Here is a 23,196-nt window from a genome sequence, read left to right as displayed (position 1 = left end):
CTAAAGATCTAGTGGGAGCATATGGAATCGGGTATCTTTCTAAAAATGCAGGAAGTCCAGAGAAATGAATGTGATGTGCTAATGTAAGGAGTTATTGGGCATTTCGCAGGCTATTGGTGACCAGTATTGCTTTTTAGGTAGGGGAGGAGTTCACATAGTCCCTCTTCTTGGCCCAATGTGCAGTGGCAGCCAAAAAAGCAAACAAAATGCTAGAAATTATTAGAAAAGGGATGGTAAATAAATCTAAGAATGTTATAATGCCTTTGTATCGCTCCATGGTGCAACTTCACCTTGAGTATTGCGTTCAGTTCTGGTTGTCTTATCTCAAAAAAGATATAACATAACATAACTTTATTTTTCTATACCGCCTCAATCAAAAGAATTCTAGGCGGTTTACATAAAAGAGAAACAACTGGACAATCAGCGAAGTACAAACAATTAGTAATAAGAATACAGCATATTAACTAAAAGGTCAATAAAAAATTTGAGTTAATACAGTAAAACTATTATGTTAAGGATAAAACAATTAAGAGATAAATTTATCAAATAGTGCTGTCTTAATTTCTTTTTGGAAGGCGCCATACGACAACATGGCTCTGCTAATATAATTACCCAACCAAGATTGTTGTTTTTCTTGCTTGAAGTGCAAGCAATCTGTCTAAGAAAGACCTAACTTTACAGCCTAAAATTTTCGGGTATGCAAATAAGTTACAATTCCTGGTTACCCTCACGGGGTTATATAGCACGGAATGAGATAACAGATAGGTAGGGCCAATCCCCAAACCACCTTGAAACAAAGGCATGAAAATTTGAACATTACCGTATTTTCACGCATATAACGCGCGCGTTATACACGATTTTACAAAGCGTGCATAACCATGCGCGTTATACATTTGAGCGCGTTGTACAAAATTTTTTTTTCATTCTGATCTGGCATTCCCCCTGCGAACCAGCATCCTACCCCCCCTCCCCGCTCGCGTCACACCCCCTCTCCCGCGATCCTACATCCCCTCCCAGCACCGCAAAGACAACTCTTACCCGATTGGGCACCGGCACCAATGCACAGGATGTGCCAGTGCCTGAAGATCCTCCCTTGTTGGGTTGGGCTGCGCATGCTCAAAGCCTTTTGGTCTCGCTCTCTCCGAGATTATCTCGGAGAGAGTGAGACCAGAAGACTTTGAGCAGGTGCAAATGCTCAAAGCCTAGTCCAGCCCGGCACAGGAAGAAGGAGGATCTCTCTCGCACCGCCCAGCCCAGCCCAACCCAACGAGGGAGGATCTTCGAGCACTGGCACTGACACATGCTGTGCATTGGTGCTGGTGCCGGTGCCCAATCGGGTAAGAGTTGTCTTTGCGGTGCTGGGGGGATGTAGGATTGCGGGGGAGGGGGGGTGGAGGATGCCGGTTCGCAGGGGGAATGCCGGATCAGATTATCTTGGATCAGAGGGGGAGGGGGGGGGGACGCGGGGGGGAGGATGCCGGTTCGGAGTAGGCGGGAGGAGGTTTTAGCATGCGCGGTATACGCGTATGCGCGCTATATTAAAATTTGATTACATAAATTTCTGTTCCCCGCGCGCTATACCCGTGTGCGCGTTTTACACGGGTGCACGGTATATGAGTGAAAATACGGTACTCGTGCTTCCACTGGTAACCAGTGTAATCGGTAATAAGGACTGATATGATCGCTTTTCTTCATCCCAAATATCAGGCAAACAGCCGTATTCTGCATTCGCATTCGTATAGCAGAATTAGAATAGTGACCAAGATGATAAAGGGGATGGAATGCCTCTCGTATGAGGAAAGATTAAAGAGGTTTGTGCTCTTCAGCTTGGAAGAGACAGCTGAGGGGAGATATGATTGAAGTCTACAAAATCCTGAGTGGAGTAGAACAGGTACAAATGGATTTTTTTTTTTTCCTCCATCCAAAATTACAAAGATTAGGGACAATCCAAGTTACAGGGAAATACTTTTAAAACTAATAGGGGGAAATATTTTTCACTCTGAGAATAGTTAAGCTCTGGAATAACAACATAAAACTCACTTGTATACCGCAAATACCATTAAGTTTTATGCGGTTCACAAAAATTAGTAATACAAATGAATAAGGATCCAGATTCTAACTTCCAAAAGATTCCCTAAAAAGATATGTTTTTAAGGCACAACAAAATTGTTGCTATGAAATTGGAAATGTAAATATATGAATTAAATCCCTAATCTAAGAGGCTGCCTGAAAAAAATAGCAGTCGTTCCTGAAATTTCTTGTATTTACATCCCTTAACTGAGGGGAATGAAGACAGTGGATGCGATTTTCTAAGCTGTTTAGAACTTGTAATAATAAGATTCCATGAGAAACTCAGGAATTAAACCTGTTAGGGCCTTAAAGCAAATGCAACCGAGCTTAAACTTAACCCGCGCCTCAACTGGAAGCCAGTGCAGTTGACGATAAGAATCAGTAATGTGGTCAAACTTCCTCAAGTTGAAAATCAGTCTGACTGCTACATTCTAAATTATGTGCAGTCTATGGAGGTTTTTCTGGGTACCAACAAGATGAACAATGTTGCAATAGTCTAACTGACTAAGGATGAGTGATTGAACCAGCAATCGAAAGGAATTAACATCAAAATATGCTCTAATAGTTCGTAGTTTCCACAAAGTATAAAAGCCCTTTCGAACGAACAAGCCAACCTGATTTTTCATTGTAAGAGTACAATCTAAAATTACTCCAAGTATCTTTATGGTCGACTGAATGCTATAAGTTGTATCATTTACAACAATTGATGTAACATCTTCATTTAAATTTGGTGATGCAAAGAAAAACTTGGTTGCCAGAGGATATGGTAAGAGCGGTTAATGTAGCTAGTTTTAAAAAAAAGTGTAGGCAGGTTCCTGGAGGAAAAGTCCATAGTCTGCTATTAAGACACATGTAAGATGTGGCTTCTTGGGATTTTGGTTTAACTTAAGTTATTGTTGTTTTTTTGGTCAGCCATTTTGTATTTGGCTTTTGTGTTCTGTGTGTGTAAGACCTGAGGTATTCTGTTAGCATGAATTTTTCTATGTAGTATTCTATAGTACTTTAGCTTGTTCAGTTTTCCCGATAGTGGAGGGTATGTTTGAAGGGGGGGACTTTGTTTATTTGTTCTGTATCATTGTTTGTGATTTAAATATAAAATCATAACTGTTTAAAGCTTGTGCGGATGGGGGGTCAGACTGAGCTTGCTGGAACAGGGTGGGGGACGCATACAGACTTTGTCCCTGTCATTTTCTGTGACAGAAACAGTGAACATTTAATTTTGTCATTTCCATCAGTGAAGGGAGTAAAGTTTAAATCTGCTCATGAAAGGTGTTTTGGTTATCCCAGGACAAGCAGGCATGATATTCTCACATGTGGGTGACGTCATCTACGGAGCCCCAGTGCGGACAGCTTTTCAAGCAAACTTGATTGAAGTTTCAAGTTTGCTACACTGCACCACGCATGTGCATGCCTTCTTGCCCACTAGAGGGCGCATCCCCACCTCGTGGTCCTCAGTTCAGTTTTTTCCGCGGAGCCAGAAGCCCTGTGGAAATTGAGCTCTGATAGCTTTGCCTTCTGTCACCGCGTCTGGGTGTTTTCGCTCGGTCGCTGTGCTTTAATTACTTCGCTTTTTGTTTAAAAAAAAAAACAAAACATTAATTATACGACTTTTATTTTTTCGGTTCGGCTCCGGGGGCCCCCGTGAGCCGCGGCCGCGTGCCGTTGTTGGTTTCCGGCCTTTTTGGCTTTCATGTCCCGTCCCTTGACGGGTTTTAAGAAGTGCACCCGGTGTGATCGGTTGCTCTCTATTACCGATCCTCACCGGTGGTGCTTGCTCTGTTTAGGGCCCGAGCATCCGACAGACTCTTGTGACAGGTGCTCGACTTTCCAGGCCAGAGCGCTCCGCCAACACCGTGCCAGGATGGCGGAGCTTTTCGCGGTCGACTCCGCGGCGGGGAAGGCCTCGACGTCGGCCTCGGCTTCGGCCCCGGCCTTGACCTCGGCCTCGGGATCCTCGACCTCGCCGCGTCCCTCGACTTCATCGAAGCCTGCTGCTCCGACCAAGCCTGCCTCGGGTAAGTCCCCGCTTCCGTCCTCAGCCCCAGGATCGATGAAGAAGCCATCCTCGGGCTCCTCGACAGCGGGTGGGTCGTCCTCGGCCCAGGCCAAGGTAGCCAAACCTAGTGCCCCGAGGGAATACTCGAGACCGAGGTCGCCCTCCAGGGAGCACCCCCCGGCCTCGGATCTACCGGCCATGATGGGGATCCCGGCTTTCCAAGACTTGCTCCGAGCCTTGATTACCTCGGAGCTGTCCGGAGCCATCGAGCAGTTGCAGCAGGCTTTGGCCTCGACTGCACCGGCCTCGACAGTCCCGGCCTCGGTTTCGGTACCCTCGACTTCGGGTACTAGGACGGCCCCGACCTCGACTCCGACCTTGACCTCGACCTCGGGGACCCAACCTGAGAGGAGCGTTAGACCTCGAGACAAGGTGCGCCGGGTGAGGAGAATATCGTCGTCCTCTTCCTCGAGGTCCTCACGGGGCTCTTTGCCCTCGGGCCGGCCTCGGGCGAGGCGTCGTCCGAGGAAGCCCAAACGTGCTCGGGGTTCTCCTCGACGACGTGGTCGCTCTTCGCCGCTCGGGGGCGAGACGTTGCGGGTCTCGGAGCTCCGCCTCGACAACCCTCAATTATTTCGGTCCCCCGCGAGAGGGGGTTCGAAAGACTCCTCACCGAGACGGATGGGGCGCGCCTCGGTGCTTCGGACCCCGGGGGCTTCCCCCAAGGGCTCTTCGGGGCGTAGGCGCTCCCCGACCCCTTCGAGGTCGCTAGATGTGGCCTCTTGGGGATCGGGGTCTGGCAGGGAACCGCGGTATTCCCGCGAGGCTTCCCCCTTCTGTTCGGCGGGGAGGTCACGAACTCCCTCGCCGCCCGCCAGGACATCCTCCTTCTCCAGGTTCGTGCACGATATGGCACGAGCTTTGGGTCTCGACTTAATGGCAAGGTCTCAATATACTAAGGAGTTCCTCGAGGAACAGGACCTTCCCACTCCCCCGAGGGAAACTCCTCGCCTTCCTTTGAATAAGGTATTACAACAAACCTTCCTCAGAAACTTGGACTCCCCTCTTACAGTCACTGCGGTGTCTTCTAAGATGGAGTCCAAGTACCGGACCATTCCATCTAAGGGGTTCGATAAACCGCAACTCTCACACTAGTCGTTGCTCGTGGAGTCGGCGCTTAAAAAAACGCAGCCCTCCAGAGTCTCGGCGGCGGTCCCGCCCGGTAGGGAGGGTCGCACTCTGGACAAGTTTGGTCGTCGCCTCTATTCTAATTCCCTCATGGCGACCAGGGTACTCAATTACGCCTTTACGTTCTCATCCTATCTGCGTAACATGGTGAAGGATTTGCCTCAGTATCGGGAGGTCATGCCTGATTCCCATAGAGAGGGGTTTACCACCTTCATGTCCAACTTGTCTCAATTGCGGCTCTACCTGTTCCACGCGGTGTATGACGCGTTTGAGCTCGCTTCGAGGGTGTCGGCCTTTGCAGTGGCTATGCGCCGCCTGGCGTGGCTCCGTACCCTCGATATGGATCCTAACCTACAGGAACGCCTGGCCAATTTACCGTGCGTGGGTTCGGAATTATTCGATGAATCCCTGGAGGCGGCGACCAAACGTTTGTCAGAGCAGGAGCGCTCCTTGGCCTCTTTGGTCCGGACGAAACCTCGGCCCCCGCCGCAAAAATCATTCCGGCCGCCCCCGAGAAGATACCCGCAGAAGTCTACGCCGGCCTTTTCTAGACCTCCGGCTCGGCGCCCGCCCCAACAGGGTAGAGGGGGACAACTGAAACCTCCAGCGCAGGGAGCGTCCAAGCCGGCCCTGTCCTTTTGACGGACTGGGCGGATGGGGGCGGGCCCCCTCCGCAATATCGCCCGACCCCCTTCTAATCGGGGTCGACTCAGGTCCTTTTATGTGGCTTGGACCGAGATTACATCCGACGCATGGGTACTCCGGATCGTCTCCGAGGGCTACTCGCTCAATTTCTCAGCCACGCCGCCGGACCGATCACCCGGAACTTGTCCGTGCAACCGGAACCAACTTCTCCTTCTCCTTTTGGAGGCCAGGGCCTTGTTGAGCCTACGGGCGGTGGAACCGGTACCCCCAGAACAACGGGGACGGGGGTTTTACTCCCGTTACTTTTTAGTCCCAAAGAAGACAGGGGACTTGCGTCCCATTTTGGACCTCCGGAAGATCAACAAATTCCTGGTCCGGGAGAAGTTCCGTATGCTGTCTCTTCCGGTTCTGTACCCTCTGTTGGAGGAAGAGGATTGGATGTGCTCCCTGGACTTGAAGGAAGCCTATACTCATGTTCCGGTGCATCCCGCTTTCCGCAAGTTTTTACGGTTCCAGGTGGGGGATTGGCACCTTCAGTATCGAGTCCTCCCCTTTGGTCTGGCTTCGTCCCCTCGAGTCTTCACAAAGTGTATGGTGGTGGTCGCGGCAGCCCTGAGATCTCGGGGGCTGCAAGTCTTTCCCTACCTGGACGATTGGCTGATCAAGGCCCCTACCAGGGAGGGGGTTATCTCAGCGACCCAACAGACTATCATCTTCCTTCAACGTCTGGGGTTCGAAGTGAACTTCCCCAAGTCTCATTTGGATCCGACTCAATCCCTGCAGTTTATCGGAGCCGTGCTCGACACGGTTCGCCTCCGGTCCTTCCTCCCCCCTCCTCGGTTGGAGGCCCTGCTTCGATTGAGTCGACAAGTTTCGCTGAGGCCCATCTTTCTCGTCCCTCCGCATCGCAAAGTCCTCACGACGGATTCCTCGGAGTACGCGTGGGGGGCTCATGTCGTCGGTCTGCGGACCCAGGGTCTATGGTCAGCAGAGGACCGTCTTTGTCACATCAATGTGTTGGAGCTTCGTGCCATTTTCCTGGCGGCTCGAGCGTTCTGCCACCTGCTCCGCGACCAGGTAGTTCTCGTGCGGACGGACAACCAGGTGGCAATGTATTATGTGAACAAGCAAGGGGGAACGGGTTCTTGGGCCCTGTGCCAGGAAGCCCTGCGCCTTTGGGAATGGGCGGTCTCCCAGAACATCTTCCTACGGGCGGTTTACATTCAGGGAGAGAGGAACTGTCTGGCAGACAAACTCAGTCGTCTTCTCCAGCCGCACGAGTGGTCGTTGAACTCCCGGGTTCTGCGCGAGGTCTTCGACCGCTGGGGGACTCCTCAGGTGGATCTGTTTGCCTCCCCGGAGACTCGCAAACTGCCCCTCTTTTGTTCTCGGATGTACTCCCCGGATCGTCTCAAGGCCGACGCCTTTCTTCTCGACTGGGGAGGGAGGTTCCTTTATGCGTTCCCTCCTTTTCCTCTAATCTTGAGAACGTTGATGCATCTCAAATCGACCAGAGCCACTATGATTCTCATTGCGCCTCATTGGCCCAGACAGCACTGGTTCTCCCTGCTCCTTCAACTCAGTGTCAGGGACCCTCTGCTTCTGCCTGTTTTTCCCTCTCTGCTGTCTCAGAGTCGGGGTTCGCTGTTGCATCCCAATCTGCGGTCTTTGCATCTGACCGCTTGGTTCCTTTCCCCTTAACTTCGATCCCTGTTTCTCAGTCGGTGAGGGAGATTTTGGAAGCCTCGCGCAAAGTCTCGACTAGGCTTTGTTATTCCCAGAAGTGGACCAGATTTTCATCCTGGTGTTCCTCTAACCATCTGGACCCGAGTTCAGTTCCAGTGTCTTCGGTGTTGGAATATTTGCTGCATCTGTCTAAGTCTGGACTGAAGACGACTTCCATTCGGGTGCATCTCAGTGCCATTGCGGCATTCCATCGGCATCTCGAGGGTCGATCTCTCTCGCTTCACCCTCTGGTGACTCGTTTCATGAGGGGTCTCGTGAATGTTCACCCTCCTCTGAAACCTCCTCCTGTAGTTTGGGATCTTAATGTGGTCTTAGCTCAACTCATGAAGCCTCCCTTTGAACCTGTTGACAAATCTCACCTTAAGTTTCACACTTGGAAGGTGGTCTTTTTGCTTGCGCTCACGTCTGCTCGTCGGATTAGTGAGCTGCAGGTTTTGGTGGCGGATCCACCTTTTACGGTGTTTCATCATGACAAGGTGGTTCTTCGCACCCATCCTAAATTTTTGCCTAAGGTAGTGTCTGATTTCCACCTCAATCAGTCTATTGTTCTTCCGGTGTTTTTCCCGAAGCCCCACTCTCATCCTGGTGAGGCGGCGCTTCATACGCTTGACTGTAAGAGGGCGTTGGCCTTTTATCTCCAACGTACCAAGTCTCATCGGAAGGTTCCTCAATTGTTTTTGTCCTTTGATCCTAATCGGTTGGGACATCCGGTTTCCAAGCGCACCTTGTCCAACTGGCTAGCTGCTTATATTTCTTTTTGCTACGCTCAGGCTGGTCTCACGCTCCATGGTCGAGTCACGGGGCATAAGGTCCGGGCTATGGCAGCTTCTGTTGCTTTCCTCTGGTCTACTCCTGTGGAGGACATTTGTAAAGCTGCCACTTGGTCTTCGGTTCATACGTTCACCTCCCACTACTGTCTGGACACTTTGTCCAGAAGCGACGGCCGGTTTGGCCAGTCGGTGTTACGTAATCTGTTTTCCTAAATTGCCATCCTCCCACCTGCCCTTTTTTGGTTGGCTTGGAGGTCACCCACATGTGAGAATATCATGCCTGCTTGTCCTGGGATAAAGCACAGTTACTTACCGTAACAGGTGTTATCCAGGGACAGCAGGCATATATTCTCACAACCCGCCCACCTCCCCGGGGATGGCTTCTTTGCTGGTTATGGAACTGAGGACCACGAGGTGGGGATGCGCCCTCTAGTGGGCAAGAAGGCATGCACATGCGTGGTGCAGTGTAGCAAACTTGAAACTTCAATCAAGTTTGCTTGAAAAGCTGTCCGCGCTGGGGCTCCGTAGATGACGTCACCCACATGTGAGAATATATGCCTGCTGTCCCTGGATAACACCTGTTACGGTAAGTAACTGTGCTTTATGGTGCATTTAGTTTCTGGAATTCTTTACTTTTATTTATTGGAATTTGTTAACCACCTTTATGAAGAGATTCACCCTTTGAACATTAGTTTTATTTTGACTTCTATGGAATTTAGAAGCTGGAAATGCACTTTTTTTTAACCAAGTTTGTAAGCACAGCTTGTTAATTTTTATATGTTATTTAAGATTTTTGATTTGATGATGATGTTACCTGCTTTGAACCAGAAGTCTCCAAAATCCTCAGGCTTACCAGCTATAGAGTCCTAGTTAGGGTCCCTCTACACCAGGGATCTCAAAGTCCCGCTTCGAGGGCCGCAATCCAGTCGGGTTTTCAGGATTTCCCCATTGAATATGCATTGAAAGCAGTGCATGCACATAGATCTCATGCATATTCATTGGGGAAATCTTGAAAACCCGACTGGATTGCAGCCCTCAAGGAGGGACTTTGAGATCCCTGCTCTACACAGTCAGGGTGAGGAGGTAGCTCATCAGAAATCATCCAGGTCCACCAAAATTCCAGTGAACACCTGGAGTCGCCTTTCCCTTACATTCTTTCGGGCCAGAGAGAGTTTTCCTCCCTTCTGGTAGTCTTATTAGCCAGCTCTCTCATTTAAACAGTACAAATCAGCATGTAAATGATATTATCCCAGGACAAGCAGGCAGCATATTCTCACATATGGGTGACGTCAACCATGGAACCCTGATGCGGACAGCTTCACAAGCAGACTTGCTTGAAGAACTTTTAGAAAGTTTGCGAGTGCCTTCCCGCCTGACGTTGAGGACGCGTCTCCTCAGCATCTCCTCAGTTCTGTTTTCCGCGGAGCTGAGAAGCCCTCGTTTCAAGGCTCTGCACGAGAGTTAGTTCTACTCGTGCCTTCTCTCACCACAGCTCGAATTTTCTTTACAGGGTCACTGTGTTTATCTGCGCGTTTGGTTTTTTTTATTTTTTTAAAGTTTTGTTTGTTTTTTTCGATCGTGTCACGGCGGGGCCTACTCCGTAGCCTCAGCCTGTGGGCTTTGATTTAGCCGCGGCCATGTTTCATTCCATGTCCTGGCCAGTCACAGGGTTCAAGAAGTGTAGCCGGTGCCGGTGTCAACATGCGATCTCCTTCACTGACCCACATAACCGGTTTTAGACATCACCATAGTACTGAACATTCTTTGATTGGTATGACAACTTCCATCCAATATTTTCTAGATCACCACCAGTCAGTTCTATTGATTTCCATTGATCTCTCAGCAGCCTTCGACATGATCGACCACCAACTTCTTCTGGATAGACTCCAATCCATAGGTATTACAGACCAAGTACTTTCTTGGTTTGTATCATATTTTACAAATCGTACTTCCTCTGTTTCTTTTAAAGATTCAATATCCAAATCTTCACAGTCTACATATGGTGTCCTTCAAGGGTCTATCCTTTCCCCTTTATTATTTAATATTTTTCTTGCCCCTCTGCTTACTTTATGCCAATCTGTGGGTTTCCAGGTCTTTGCCTACGCTGACGACATCCAGCTTTTACATCCATTAGACGCTAACAAAACTTCTGATATTATAGCGATCAATGAGAAACTCGATCAAATCTACCATTGGCTAGACTTAAACAGACTATCAAAGCCACGGAGGAGCGCGTGCTATGTGGCGGTTATCCTCATCCCTGAAGCTCTCATTAGCGATGTGAGCTTTGTCTGATACCTGTTAGGATGCTGTTGTTTTCCACGGGGCGGTAGATGCAGCATCTTGATTGCGTCTAGTACGTATTCACTTTAAAGGACATACGTATTTCGCTCATGTTGCATGGAGTTAGTACTCTTTTCATGGTTCCAGTATACTCCTTTTAACATTGCGAAACTTGATTTTTCCTAGGAAAATTTCTTTCTTCTTACAGATCTTACAGTTCTCATCCTGCCGTTCCCTGACTTTCTGCACTTCATTCTGAGGGGTTCTTGACTTCTTCCAATGACTCTTCAGGCTTTCTCATGAGGGAGAAGATGCTATAATGTCAGGTCAGGGGGCTGTGAACATTTTTCAGGGTGCTTGCAACTTTGCATCCTCCTCAGGTTTCCGGTTCGTTCTTGGAGTCTCTGTTTTGTGTTTCCCTTTTAAGTGTTACTGATCCTCAGGGCAGTTTTTGTAGTTCTTCAGGTACTAAGGGACATTGTTCCACTTACTGCATGGTGCCCAAGTCGGGGGCATTGGGCAGGCTGGATCCCATTCTGCTGAATTAGTTTCTCGGGGTTACACATTTCTACAGAAAAACTGGGAGAATATTTACATTTTCACTATGGACTCCGAATCTGCACTAGGTTTGCTTGCCTCTCTTGGAGCAGCACTTTCGGTTTTGGCACATGCCATTTCACCTACCCAAGGCTTCACGAACATTTTAGAAAATATGGGCAGTGGTATCGTTTTGGCGCTATCAGGCGATTCACCTAATTTCTTCTTAACTGATTGCTTGATTCGGACTTCTTCCAGTCAGACCATTTGACTGACACGAAAAGGGTGGTTTATTTTCCTCAGTTCTTTGGGCGTGAATCTTCGAATTTGCACAGCGCTCATTTCTCCTGTACTATTTATAGGTATATCGGGGAGATGTTTTTATTCATATAGGAGAGAAATGTGTTTCTTCCCAGAGACTAGAGCGATGGGTCGCATTCTTCTTCGGTCACCATGACCAAGAGTATGGGATTCTGTACAGGTTCTAGGATCCATATTGCTGACTTCACTGGGAACTTCGGCTTGCTTTCCCATTATAACGCTACAGCAGTTGCTTTTGTTCTGGTGGTTCCCGGTATCTCAGGGCTCCAATTACTTGGTAGGCTCCTCAAGCATCGCTCTGTATAATTTAGTGGCTCAGCGAGATTTCTCTTTTCAAAGGCATATCTCGGTCTTTGCTAGACTAGCTCATGGCCACCAATAATCCCGGGCTGACAGGTTGGGGGGATCGGTGCCTTCCATCCTCAGCTCCAGGAGTCTGGTCTTAAGAGGCGACTCAGTAGTTGTTCATTCTTCTACTCTGGAGCATGGTCAGGCTACCGTTTCTGGAGCTTCAGACCATTCTTCCGGAATGACGCTGAAGGTCTTTTCAGTCAGTATTATGATGGGGGGTTTTCTCTACAACCTGGGCAGTAGGTGATGTACTCAGTTGACAGGTAAAGTTGTGGTTCTATTTCGATGGGTGAACCCTCATCTTTCTCTTCTGTTGGCAGATCATTTTATGGGTCAGGAAAAGAGTTTGGATATGCTTTCTCTCCGCGAAATCTGTGCCTGGCCCATTTATTGTATGTTACAGTGTACAGCGCTGTGTATGCTCTAGAAAGTGTAAATGTTAGTACTAGTGAAATCTTCTACATCCTGGATATTAAGAATTTTGACTCTGGCGTTCCAGCTCTTTTTATGGAAGTGAGATCTCCTGGAACTAGACCTCATGGCCTCGTCTCAAAATTCTAAGCTTCCTAGCTTCTTCGGCAGGCACAGAGAGTGGGAGTCAGAGGGGGTAGCAGCGTGGCTTCTTTCTCGCCTCTGGTTTCTCTTTTTTCAGTGTTTTCCCCTGGCTGATGATGGCTTGGATTTGCCATCTCAAACTCGCTTTCAGGGCACAGTATTTGTAGAATCTCTGGATTGGCTGCGCCATCCTTGCTATGCGAATCTGATGAGTCTTTCGACAGCCGGACTGTTGAGTTTCCTGGTATCTCTGGATTTGCTCACCTAGGATCTGATCAACATAGATATTCGTACTACTTTGGTATTGCGACCTAGATTTTTAAAAGTCATGGCTGACAAGTAAGAGTTATGCGAAGCAGGTTGTTTCTTCTCTTATCCAGGCGATACAGATGTCTTCACCTTTGGCTTCTGCTTCCTTTTGGAGGTTTTTCCTTTCTTGGATACTTCTCAACATTTGCACCCTTCCAGAGTTCTTTTTTGGCACAAGTGTATTGCCAAGGGCTTAGCGTTCAATTCCCTTCAGCTTCAAGTGCCATTCATAGTTTGTTACAAGGGCTAGGTATATTGCTCTTCGAATACTTCTCAGCTTCATGTAGTTCAGTACCTAAATGTACACCTCTTAGAAAGCCCTGTCCGGAGTACAGTCTTAAGGTACTTCTTCGCAGTTTACCAAAGGCTTCATTTCATCCTTGTCTTTTGAGACTCTAAAGGGCTGTGCCGTTGAACACGGGGTTTCTTGTGGCCAGGGCTTCAGCTCGGCAGTTTTCTGAGTGCAGGCCTTGTTTGGAGGAGATTCCTATTTATGATTTACAAAATCGGAGGGTACCACAATTTCTTTCTAAGGAGGTGTCGTCCTTGGAAAGTTGGTCCTCAACCTGGCAGCTAGGCTTCAATGCTAAGAAATGTAAGGTCATGCACCTCGGAAGCGGAAATCCATGCAGGACGTACTTCTTGAACGGAGAAACTTTAACTAGGACTTCAGCAGAACGAGATTTAGGAGTAATCATCAGTGCAGACATGAAAACTGCCAATCAAGTGGAGAAGGCTTCATCTAAGGCAAGGCAGATATTGGATTGAATCAATAGAAGTTTCGTCAGCCGAAAGCCTGAAGTTATAATGCCGTTGTACAGGGCCATGGTGAGACTTCATCTGGATTACTGTGTGCAATTCTGGAGGCCACATTACAGTAAAGATGTGCGCAGAATTGAATCGGTTCAGCGGACGGCCACCAGGATGATCTCGGGGCTCAAGGGTCTCTCGTACGAAGAGAGACTGAACAAATTGCAGCTCTACACTCTCGAGGAACGTAGGGAGAGGGGAGACATGATCGAAACATTTAAGTACCTCACGGGACGTGTCGAAGTGGAAGATGATATTTTCTTTCTCAAGGGACCCTCGGCCACAAGAGGGCACCCGCTCAAACTCAGGGGTGGAAAATTTCATGGCGACACCAGAAAGTATTTCTTCACAGAGAGAGTGGTTGATCATTGGAACAAGTTTCCAGTGCAGGTGATCGAGGCAGACAGCATGCCAGACTTTAAGAATAAATGGGATACCCATGTGGGATCCCTACGAGGGTCAAGATAAGGAAATTGGGTCATTAGGGCATAGCAGGGGGTGGGTAAGCAGAGTGGGCAGACTTGATGGGCTGTAGCCCTTTTCTGCCGTCATCTTCTATGTTTCTATGTTTCTTTCATTTATGACACTCTCACTTTTCCTTCCTTCTTCCTGGGAGGAGAAATGGGGAGACATGCTTTCATTCACTGCATTTTTTGAAAGTGCGTAGCGTTCTCCGCGAGTTAGATTTCTAATGACTTTTAGTTGTTTAGATCACCTTTTTGTATTCTTCATGGGATGCCTCAAATGTATGGCGGCGTCCAAAGCCTCCATCGCTCGATGGATCCAGGAGGATATTTTTTACGTTTGCTTGATGGCAAGGAAGCGGTTGGCAAAAGAACTTCATGACCATTCCACCAGAACGATGGCTATTTCTTGGACTCGGTCCAGAGGTTTTTTCCTTGGAGGAGTTTTGTCTCATGGCTACTTGGTCTTCCGAGAGTGCTTTCTCTCAGCATTACTGGTTGGATGTGGGGGCGCATGCGGTAAATGCGTTTAGTGCTTCAGTTGTTGCGGAGGCGGCATTTGCTTCCCACACAGATTGAGGATTGCTTTGTTACATCCCATTGGTCTCTGGATTCATCTGCTGCTGTTGCTAAGGAAGGAAAAATTATGTTCTTACCTGTTAATTTTCTTTCCTTTAGACGCAGCCGATGAATCCAGAGCCCCACCCTTTCTGGATATTATCTGTCGTTTTTTTCTTTTCCAACTTTTGAAGTTTGTTATTATTGATGGTTGTATTCTGAATTATTGCCTTTTGAGATTTGTTATGGGAAAGAAGTTTTTTACATGCTATGCCTATTGATGGTTACGGATGCTTGGACAAGGAGCTATACAGGAGGAATGCCAGCCAATAGGACCACCTGTTAATCAGTTTCTCTATCTCCGCCTGCTGGTAGATGTGTGCTATCCCATTGGTCTCTGGATTCATCTGCTGCATTATAATTTTTCCTTCTTTCTCAAACTTTCAAAAGGAATCTTGATACACCATATTCCATTCCTGCTGTGCCAGCAAAGCTGGAATCTCGATATAAAATGGTTCATTGTAAGGGATTTAAGAAGTCTCATCTATCACATCAATTTCTTCTAGTTGAATCCTCTTTGAAAAGATCTAATCCTGCCAAAGTTTATGCCACAGTCCCTCCTGGTCGAGAGGGAAGAACTATGGACAAGTTTGGCCGTCGGCTATATCAAAATTCGATGATGAAAAACCAAATTTTGAACTATAACTTTGTCTTCTTATCTGAAGCATTTCGTTAATGCCATGCCTAATTTTTTCAAGTATCTTCCTCAACATCGACTTCCAGAGTTTCAACACATCCATCACACTCTGGGTCAACTTCGCATGCATATGGTTCAAGCTGCATATGATGCGTTTGAAATGTCCTCTAGAGTCACTGCGTTTTCGGTGGTGATGCACCATCTTGCCTGGCTCTGCACCATAGATATGGACCCGAATCTACAAGATCGACTGGCCAACATCCCATGCCAGGGCAATGAGTTGTTTGACTCTATTGAGGCAGCTACAAAGCGCTTATCTGAGCATGAGATTTTTGCCTCCGTAGTCAGGCCAAAGCCTTCCACTGCTAAGGGTTTTAGGCCTCCTCCATCTTATCAGAGGCATTATCCTCAGAAGGCAGCACCTTATTTAAGGCCGCCTCCTAAGAAACAGCAACAACAGCGTAAACCTCAGACTCCTGCTGCACCCAAGATCTCTGTCTTTTTGACCAACTAACGCAGAGCATAATCTCAATCGTTCTGCCTCTCTCCTTTCCTCTCCCCATTGGTGGTCATCTCCATCATTTTTACCAACGATGGGAACTAATTACATCTGACCCCTGGGTCCTCACAACCAAGGAAGGTTACTCTCTTCACTTCATCCAGGTTCCACCAGATCTTCCTTCCAATCTGTCGCAGACCACCCTTTTTCTTCAGGAAACTCAAGCTCTCTCCGTGCCATCGAGACAGTTCCACTGGAACAGCAGAGCACGGAATTTTACTCCCGTTATTTCCTTGTCCCGAAGAAGACGGGGGATCTCAGACCTATCTTGGATCTCAGAGCTCTCAACAAATTTCTTGTCAGAGAAAAATTTTGGATGCTGTCTCTAGCATCCTTGTATCTCCTAGATCACAATGATTGGTTATGCTCTCTGGATCTCAAAGAGGCTTACACTCACATTCCTATTCATGCAGCCTCTCGCAAATTTCTAAGATTTCAGGTGGGAAATCATCATTTTCAATACAGAGTGCTACCCTTCGGCCTGGCATCATCTCCCAGAGTTTTCACCAAGTGCCTGGTGGTAGTAGCAGCAGCTCTGCAGCCATGGTCTTCAGGTTTTCCCGTACCTGGACGGTTGGCTCATCAAAGATTCAAGTTTCAAGTTTATTAAAAATTTGTTGTACACACAATGTCAGATACTTCAATGCATATGACAGTTTAAAATTAGGAGACAAACAAAAAACAACTTTATACAAATAAACATACAGTGTATATGTACAAATATTTACCAGTACAAAAGGGAAGGAGGGTGAACTACAATCTTTAAAGAAAAGATAGAGATACATTTAGGGGAAAAAGAACTGGAGGGCAATAAAAATAATCTTAAAAGCATGGCTAATTAAGCCTGGAGGAGAAGGTAAAGAAGATTGACCTATATGTAAAGTCTGATTAAAATTAGGTACTAGAGCATATGCATTAATGATAGATGAATGATGCTTTCTATGTCTCAAATGCGTCCTTTTACAAGTAACTTATCTCGTGTGGCTAAACGCCACTTGTCCCTCTAAGAAGTTGGACGCCGACCGCCGTTGGCTACATAACTAGTTAACATGGAGGAGTCTCTTCGTTATCGGAATTAAATTCTCAGGGGGTTATTGTAGCAACCCAACGGACTATTTGATTCCTCCAAAGTTGGCGGTTTGAAATAAACTTTCCAAAATCCCAGCTACATCCCTCTGACTCTACAGTTCATTGGAGCTGTACTGGACACTGTGCAACTCGGAGCATTCCTTCCTCAACAACGTCAGGATGCTCTCATTCAACTTTGTTACAAAGTGTCATCCCTCACTTCACTCTCAGTGAGACACATGATGGCCTATACAGATCATGTGACTCCTTTTGCCAGACTTCACCTCAGAATTCCTGTGCACCCTGGTATCTCAGTGGGCGCAGGCTTTCGTTTTGGCCAAGCAATTTTACAGAATTTATTTTCTTCCTAATGGCCAACCCTCCCTCCATCCCATTATATTTAGCTAGGGAGTCCCACATGTGAGAATATTCTGCCCGCTTGTCTGAGGATAAAGCACAGTTACTTACCATAACAGGTGTTATCCGGAGACAGCAGGCAGATATTCTCACATCCCTCCCACCTCCCCTTGTTGGCTTTTTAGCTTGTTTACGGAACTGGGATATCACGAGCATCGGGAGGGAAGGCACTCGCGCATGCATGGTAGCAGGCAGTTAAGCTTTGGATTTCTTAAAGTGTCTTTGTACTATTTACTGTCTGTGCTACAGGCTTCGTGGATGATGTCACCTACATGTGAGAATATCTGCCTGCTGTCTCTGGATAACACCTGTTATGGTAAGTAACTGTGCTATTCATTTCTGTCCCATGCCCCTAGAATTGCTAAGGTGTGTGAAATGCTGAGCTTTTTCAAAAGATGTGATCTCTACCCTGAATTAAGGCCCACCTCTGAATATAACACTCAGAGATGGACTGCTCCAGAATACTGGGGTCATGTGTTCAGTGCCCAGTAAAGCCGTGCAGTGCCTTTTGCCTCATCTTTCTCTTTAACCTGTTTCTGTGTCTCTTCACAGGATCGAGAGTTACTCCTGTAAGATGGCAGGTGATAATAAGCACATGTTTAAACAGTTCTGCCAGGAAGGGCAGCCTCATGTGCTGGAGGCACTCTCGCCCCCACAGACCAGCGAAATCAGCCCCAGCAGGTAGCTCTCTTCCTGTCTCTACTCTCCAGATCTTGAGCTTCTGCTAGTAGATACTATCTAGTGAGCAGAGGCTTCCTTTAGCCTTCTTTCAATAGGTTCCACTGAGAGATCTGTTCGTTCTTTCTCTATATAGGCTCAGTAAGAGTCAGGGTGGGGATGAAGATGGCCCCCTCAGTGACAAGTGCAGCAGAAAGACCCTCTTCTACCTGATTGCCACTCTGAATGAGTCCTTCCGGCCCGACTATGACTTCAGTGCTGCCAAGAGCCATGAATTCAGTCGGGAACCCAGCCTGAACTGGGTAAGTGATAGTCCATACCTTCCTTCCCCTTATGCCACTACTCACTCTGTCATCTGCACGATCTTTCCCTTACCCACTAAGAGGTTGGTTCAACTGAGACCTTAATTGCATAGTATTTCAAAGTCCTTCAGCTGCCTGCATTCAACCACAAGTGTGAGAATAAAAATCTAATCTGAATTTCTGTATCACACTTATCTAGTGTAGATTCTAGGCAATTTTCAAGTGAAGAGGCCCATACAGAAATATGGTGAATTACAGTTACATAAGTATGCTAGGCATAGCTTACAAGATTATATAAATTAGCTAGATACAGTTTACAAGATTACATGATCACGTATGGAGATTTCTAATACAAGATTTTAGTGATTTGTGAGTGAGAAGATGTTATAGAGATATGTGGCATAGAAATGGGTTGGGTTAGGTGGAAAGATATAATGTCGATGACTTGGGTTATAGAGTTGCTTTATTACAGGGATAATCATAGTTGGGTTGTTGCATGTTGTTCCAAGGGGGAGGTTGTGTTGATTGGGTTCTAAAGATCTATCAAACAAATGAGTTTTCTGGTTTTTTCGAAAGCTGGGATAGTTCATCTCTATCCTGATGGTTGCAGGAAGGCCATTTCAAGTTCTGATGGCTACATAGGTGAATACGATGTTGAATACACATTTGTAACTGACTCCTTTGGATGATGGATTCATCAGTTGGTGCATATTGTAGGTTCTAGACGATGTAAAGGAGTTGAAGAATAGGTGAATTATTTGTTCTGGTGAGTTGTGTGCAAAGTATGGAACATTGTGCATGAAAGTTTGAATGTAATTCTTTTGTTTACTGGATTTTGCAGTGGTAATCTGATATAGAATCATTGTTTTAGTCTGAAGATCAGTCTGATTGCGGTGTTCTGAATTATTTGAAGTTTGTGTAATAGGGTAGAGTTTATGCCAGCGTAGTTAACAGTAGTCTAGCTGAGCTAGGAGTAACATTTGGATCAGTATTGGAAAGTGGTGGCAGTAAAGCTAAGACTTGATCAGTCTTAGTTGCTTTAGGCTGTAAAAGGGTTCCCCCCCCCCCCCCAAAGATCTGAGATTTGGGATTCGTAGGAAAGGGTAGAGTCTAGCAGTATTCCAAGGACCTTGGCAGTTTTCAAGAAAGCTTGGGACAGACACATGGTATCTCTTAGGGAGAGGAGGAGATGGCGCTGTGGATGGACTGACTGGATGGGCCACTTGGCCTTTGTCTGCCATCATGTTTCTCTGTGTCTAATGTGACTGATGAAATCACACCAGGTACTGGAGAACTATTGAGAGTATATTATCTGCCTTCAGGAAATGATTGTATTTTGTAGGATAAATAAGTGTTGATTAAACAGGCCTTGTCTGCCTCTGGGTTGTTATAGATAGGGGCATGCGTTTAAAGGAATGTTGGAGCTGGCTTTACATTGACATATTACTTGTAGAATAACTTCTTTATACAGCTTGCTGGGCTGATTTTGTCATGTAATGGGAAAGGAGGGGAGAAGTTCCTGATTTTCTGCTAGCACCAAAAATGGCTTAACAGGGTTTTTTAAAAAAAAAAAGTTTGGATAATTTCCTAAAAGAAAAGTCTATAAGCCATTATTAAGATGGACTTGGGAAAATCCACTGCTTATTTCCAGGATAAACAGCACAAAATCAATTTTACACTTTTGGGATCTTACCAGGCACTTGTGACCTAGATTGGCCACTATTTGATTGTGAGCCTGCTGGGACACAAAGGGAAAATACTTAGAGAAACTGATTTACTATTCAGTGTATTATAAATCGTTTTGATATTCATGGAGGAAAGGCAGTATATTAAATAGCCATAACTATTGGAAACAGGATATTGGGCCCTTCAGTCTGTCCCAGTATGTTCCCGATGAGATAGAGATGCTACTCGGTATGAAGAACTGAAAGTGGCAGGGTATATAATTCAGGGTTTGTCTTAGAGTAGCTGTCCTTCCACTCCTGCCTTTCCGCCCCTCTTGCTCACTGGGGGGCCACCCATTCACTTTTCTGCTCCTCAGTGGTTGCCACTTTCCAGACCCGCCTTTGAGCTTTTTCTACTCATTGGTGGCAGCCAGTTTACTTTCTGATTGGTGGCTACAGCCTTCCCTCTATCCCAGCCTACTCCCTAGTGGTCAGCCATTTGCCCCTCCTCACTGTCTTCCATTCTGCCACTCCTCGAGCTTCCTACTCCTCTCTCGTACTAGTATCTGTCTGGCTTCTTGTTCTTCTACATGTGCCTTCTTGTCCTCCTCCTCACTGATGGCTGTTCTCCTTCCCTTGTAGGTAGTAAATGCTGTGAATTGCAGTCTGTCCTCTACTATGGGGGAAGAATTCAGTGCTCTCAAACCCCATCTGTGGAATGCAATAGATGAGGAGATCTGCCTCTCAGAGTGTGATATTTACAGGTGAGATTCCTTCCCCCCCTCCCCCCTTCAGCAGCTCTCATGGACAGGTGAAGTAGCTAATGTTGAAAGACTTGGAACCAGGGAAGCATTCAGCAAGCAAGGTCATTCGTCCTTAGCTGCCAGTTGGCTTAGATGCAAATAATCTAAATTGGCAAAAGGCCTCTGGTAAAGACGTACTATACTTGAACATAACCCACCTTGAGCTCCTAATGAAAAGATTTGAACTAAATATAAAAAAGTCCCACTGTGACACTCAGACACCTCTCTTCCTTGCCCTTGCCCAGTGACATCATTTTTTTAACACCCTCTTCTGTTTGAAAAACATGTTTTTAGTAATAATCCATAACTCGCATAACAAGAGGAAAAGGCAGCCTCTTACACACTGCAGTGAGCACTAGAACATCTGTAGGGGTGTCCCTGCTTTACCTTTTGGAGACTAGGCCTAGCTGAGATCATGAACCATCTTTTATCTCCAGATGCATTATGGACTTGTTTACAAGGTAGGTCATCAACCGACCCTGGGCTCCTCTTGCTCAGTGAAGACGTGTAGGAGCGAGCCTTGCAGGCACTGTTATGAACTGTTATTCTGTTATCATTTTGGTGAGGCATGCTGTCTGATGAGAGGCTTTATCAACAAGCCTATTCCTTATTCTTCTGTGTATCGGACATACCCCTTTTGGACAGGTACTGATTGGCCCATGTGTATCACCTGTGCACGGCAAGAGAGAGAGAAGTGACCTGGACTCAGAGTTTAGACTTGGAGGAGTTCAGGTCTGAACTTGGGGAGTTTAGCTAAGCATTTGGAGGACAAAGGAAGCAAAGAAGAGAGGAAACTTTCTTGGTTGTCATGCATTCCATTGGTTGATGGGGAGAGACTGTTCTGTGTCTGGACACTAGTGAACTTTGTCTCTGGGCTGTGACCGTTCCACAAAGAATTGGCAACTGAGTGCTTTGTGGCTGTTATCTGATTTGAAATACTTTCTGCTGTAGCAGCGCTGTGATTTTGGATCTTACCTGCCGGAACCACTAGACTCGCTTTTAGACTTGTACCCTGAAGTGAAGTCATTTCTACATTTACATCATCTTGCTGACCTCAGCGGAAAAAGGATAAGAAGTGATTCTTTACAGTTCCAGGGTTTAGACAGAATTTTCCTTGGTTTGCAAAGGGTTGGTTATATTCGGAACTGTGGTAATTAGCCTAGGCAATATTTACAGTTGCTGCTTTATAATATCTTCTCAGACCAGAAGTATTCCATGTATCAGCAAAGGTGGAAAGAAGAGGAAAAGAGAGTGTAGGGATGGAGGTCTGATAAGTTCTGATCCAGGGCAAGGTCCGAACACAGGCCAGGTCAGCACACTGATCTAGGCCTTGTGTGAGGATCTGAGGCCCTGGAAGTATGAATCCTTTCTCATTCCCTCTCCCCTCCTGCCACGTCGACATTTTAAAAGCAAGGAAAATGCTGAACTTCCGAAAAGGGAATTATGAAGGGATGAGACTCATGGTGGGGAAGAAGATTAAGAAGAGGATACACACTGTAAAAACGCTAGAGCAGGTTTGGTCCCTTTTTAAGAACACAGTCACCGAGGTGCAAAATCTACATACACCGCGTATCAACAAAGGATCCAAGAGGAAAAAGAACAAAGAACCAGCGTGAGGTGAAGGACGCGATCAGAGACAAGAAAACTTCATTTAAGGAATGGAAAAGGTCAAAAACAGTTGAAAACTGGAAGAAGCACAAACAAAATCAACGCAGGTGCCATAAGGTGGTAAAAGGGGCCAAAACCGACTGGCTGACCGAAACCAATCCCGACTTTGTCTTGCTTACTGAAACCTGGTTACTATCAGACACAGACATCATCATCAAAGACTGTCTCCCTCCAGGCTTCAAGATTCTGTCCCTAGCCAGAACCAGGGGAAGGGGAGGAGGCCTAGCAATAATCTTCAAAGACCATCTAAACTGCACCACACTCAACACCAAATCCTCCCCCAACCTAGAAATACTAGCCGCCTCACTAACTTCAAAGACCTTTGCTTCCTCCCTAACAATCACTCTCTTTTATATCCCCCCCAAAAAATGGACGGTCGCCAGGGAGGACTTCGCCGAATTTTTATTAACCAACTCTTTAGCAAGCCCATACAACCTTCTATGCGGTGACATCAACATTCACCTAGAGCAAACAGATCAGCCAGATATATCCGACCTCTGGTCACTAATCTCACAGCTAGGTTACTTCAAACCCCCACCCATCGTAACCCACCAAAGAGGTCACCAGTTAGACCTGGTGACCTTCTCCGCCAAAGAACCAATCACTCCCAAATTTGTGTGGAAACAAGACAACTGGACAGACTCCCTATGGTCTGACCACAAACTTTGTAGCTTCTCCATTCACTACCAACAAAAAACCACCATAAACAGAAAAGCAAGAAACACCAAAACCCACAC

General features: G+C 46.6%; 1 protein-coding gene across 8 annotated transcripts in view; it reads left to right on the top strand.

The window, feature by feature from the left end:
• MAF1 (MAF1 homolog, negative regulator of RNA polymerase III) overlaps positions 1-23,196 on the top strand; it is a 113,645-nt gene that overhangs the window by 35,903 nt on the left and 54,546 nt on the right. For all 8 annotated transcript variants that reach the window (XM_033933247.1, XM_033933245.1, XM_033933246.1 and 5 more), the window contains 3 exons: positions 17,897-18,025; positions 18,159-18,324; positions 20,631-20,752. In XM_033933247.1, the coding sequence (XP_033789138.1) occupies positions 17,897-18,025; positions 18,159-18,324; positions 20,631-20,752 (417 nt within the window). The remainder of the gene's footprint in view (positions 1-17,896; positions 18,026-18,158; positions 18,325-20,630; positions 20,753-23,196) is intronic.

The sequence above is a fragment of the Geotrypetes seraphini genome, chromosome 2 (genome assembly GCF_902459505.1).
Source record: "Geotrypetes seraphini chromosome 2, aGeoSer1.1, whole genome shotgun sequence".
Classification (NCBI taxonomy): domain Eukaryota; kingdom Metazoa; phylum Chordata; class Amphibia; order Gymnophiona; family Dermophiidae; genus Geotrypetes; species Geotrypetes seraphini.
The sequence above is the reverse complement of the archived record's forward strand: the minus strand, read 5'-3'. Positions and strand labels throughout refer to the sequence as shown.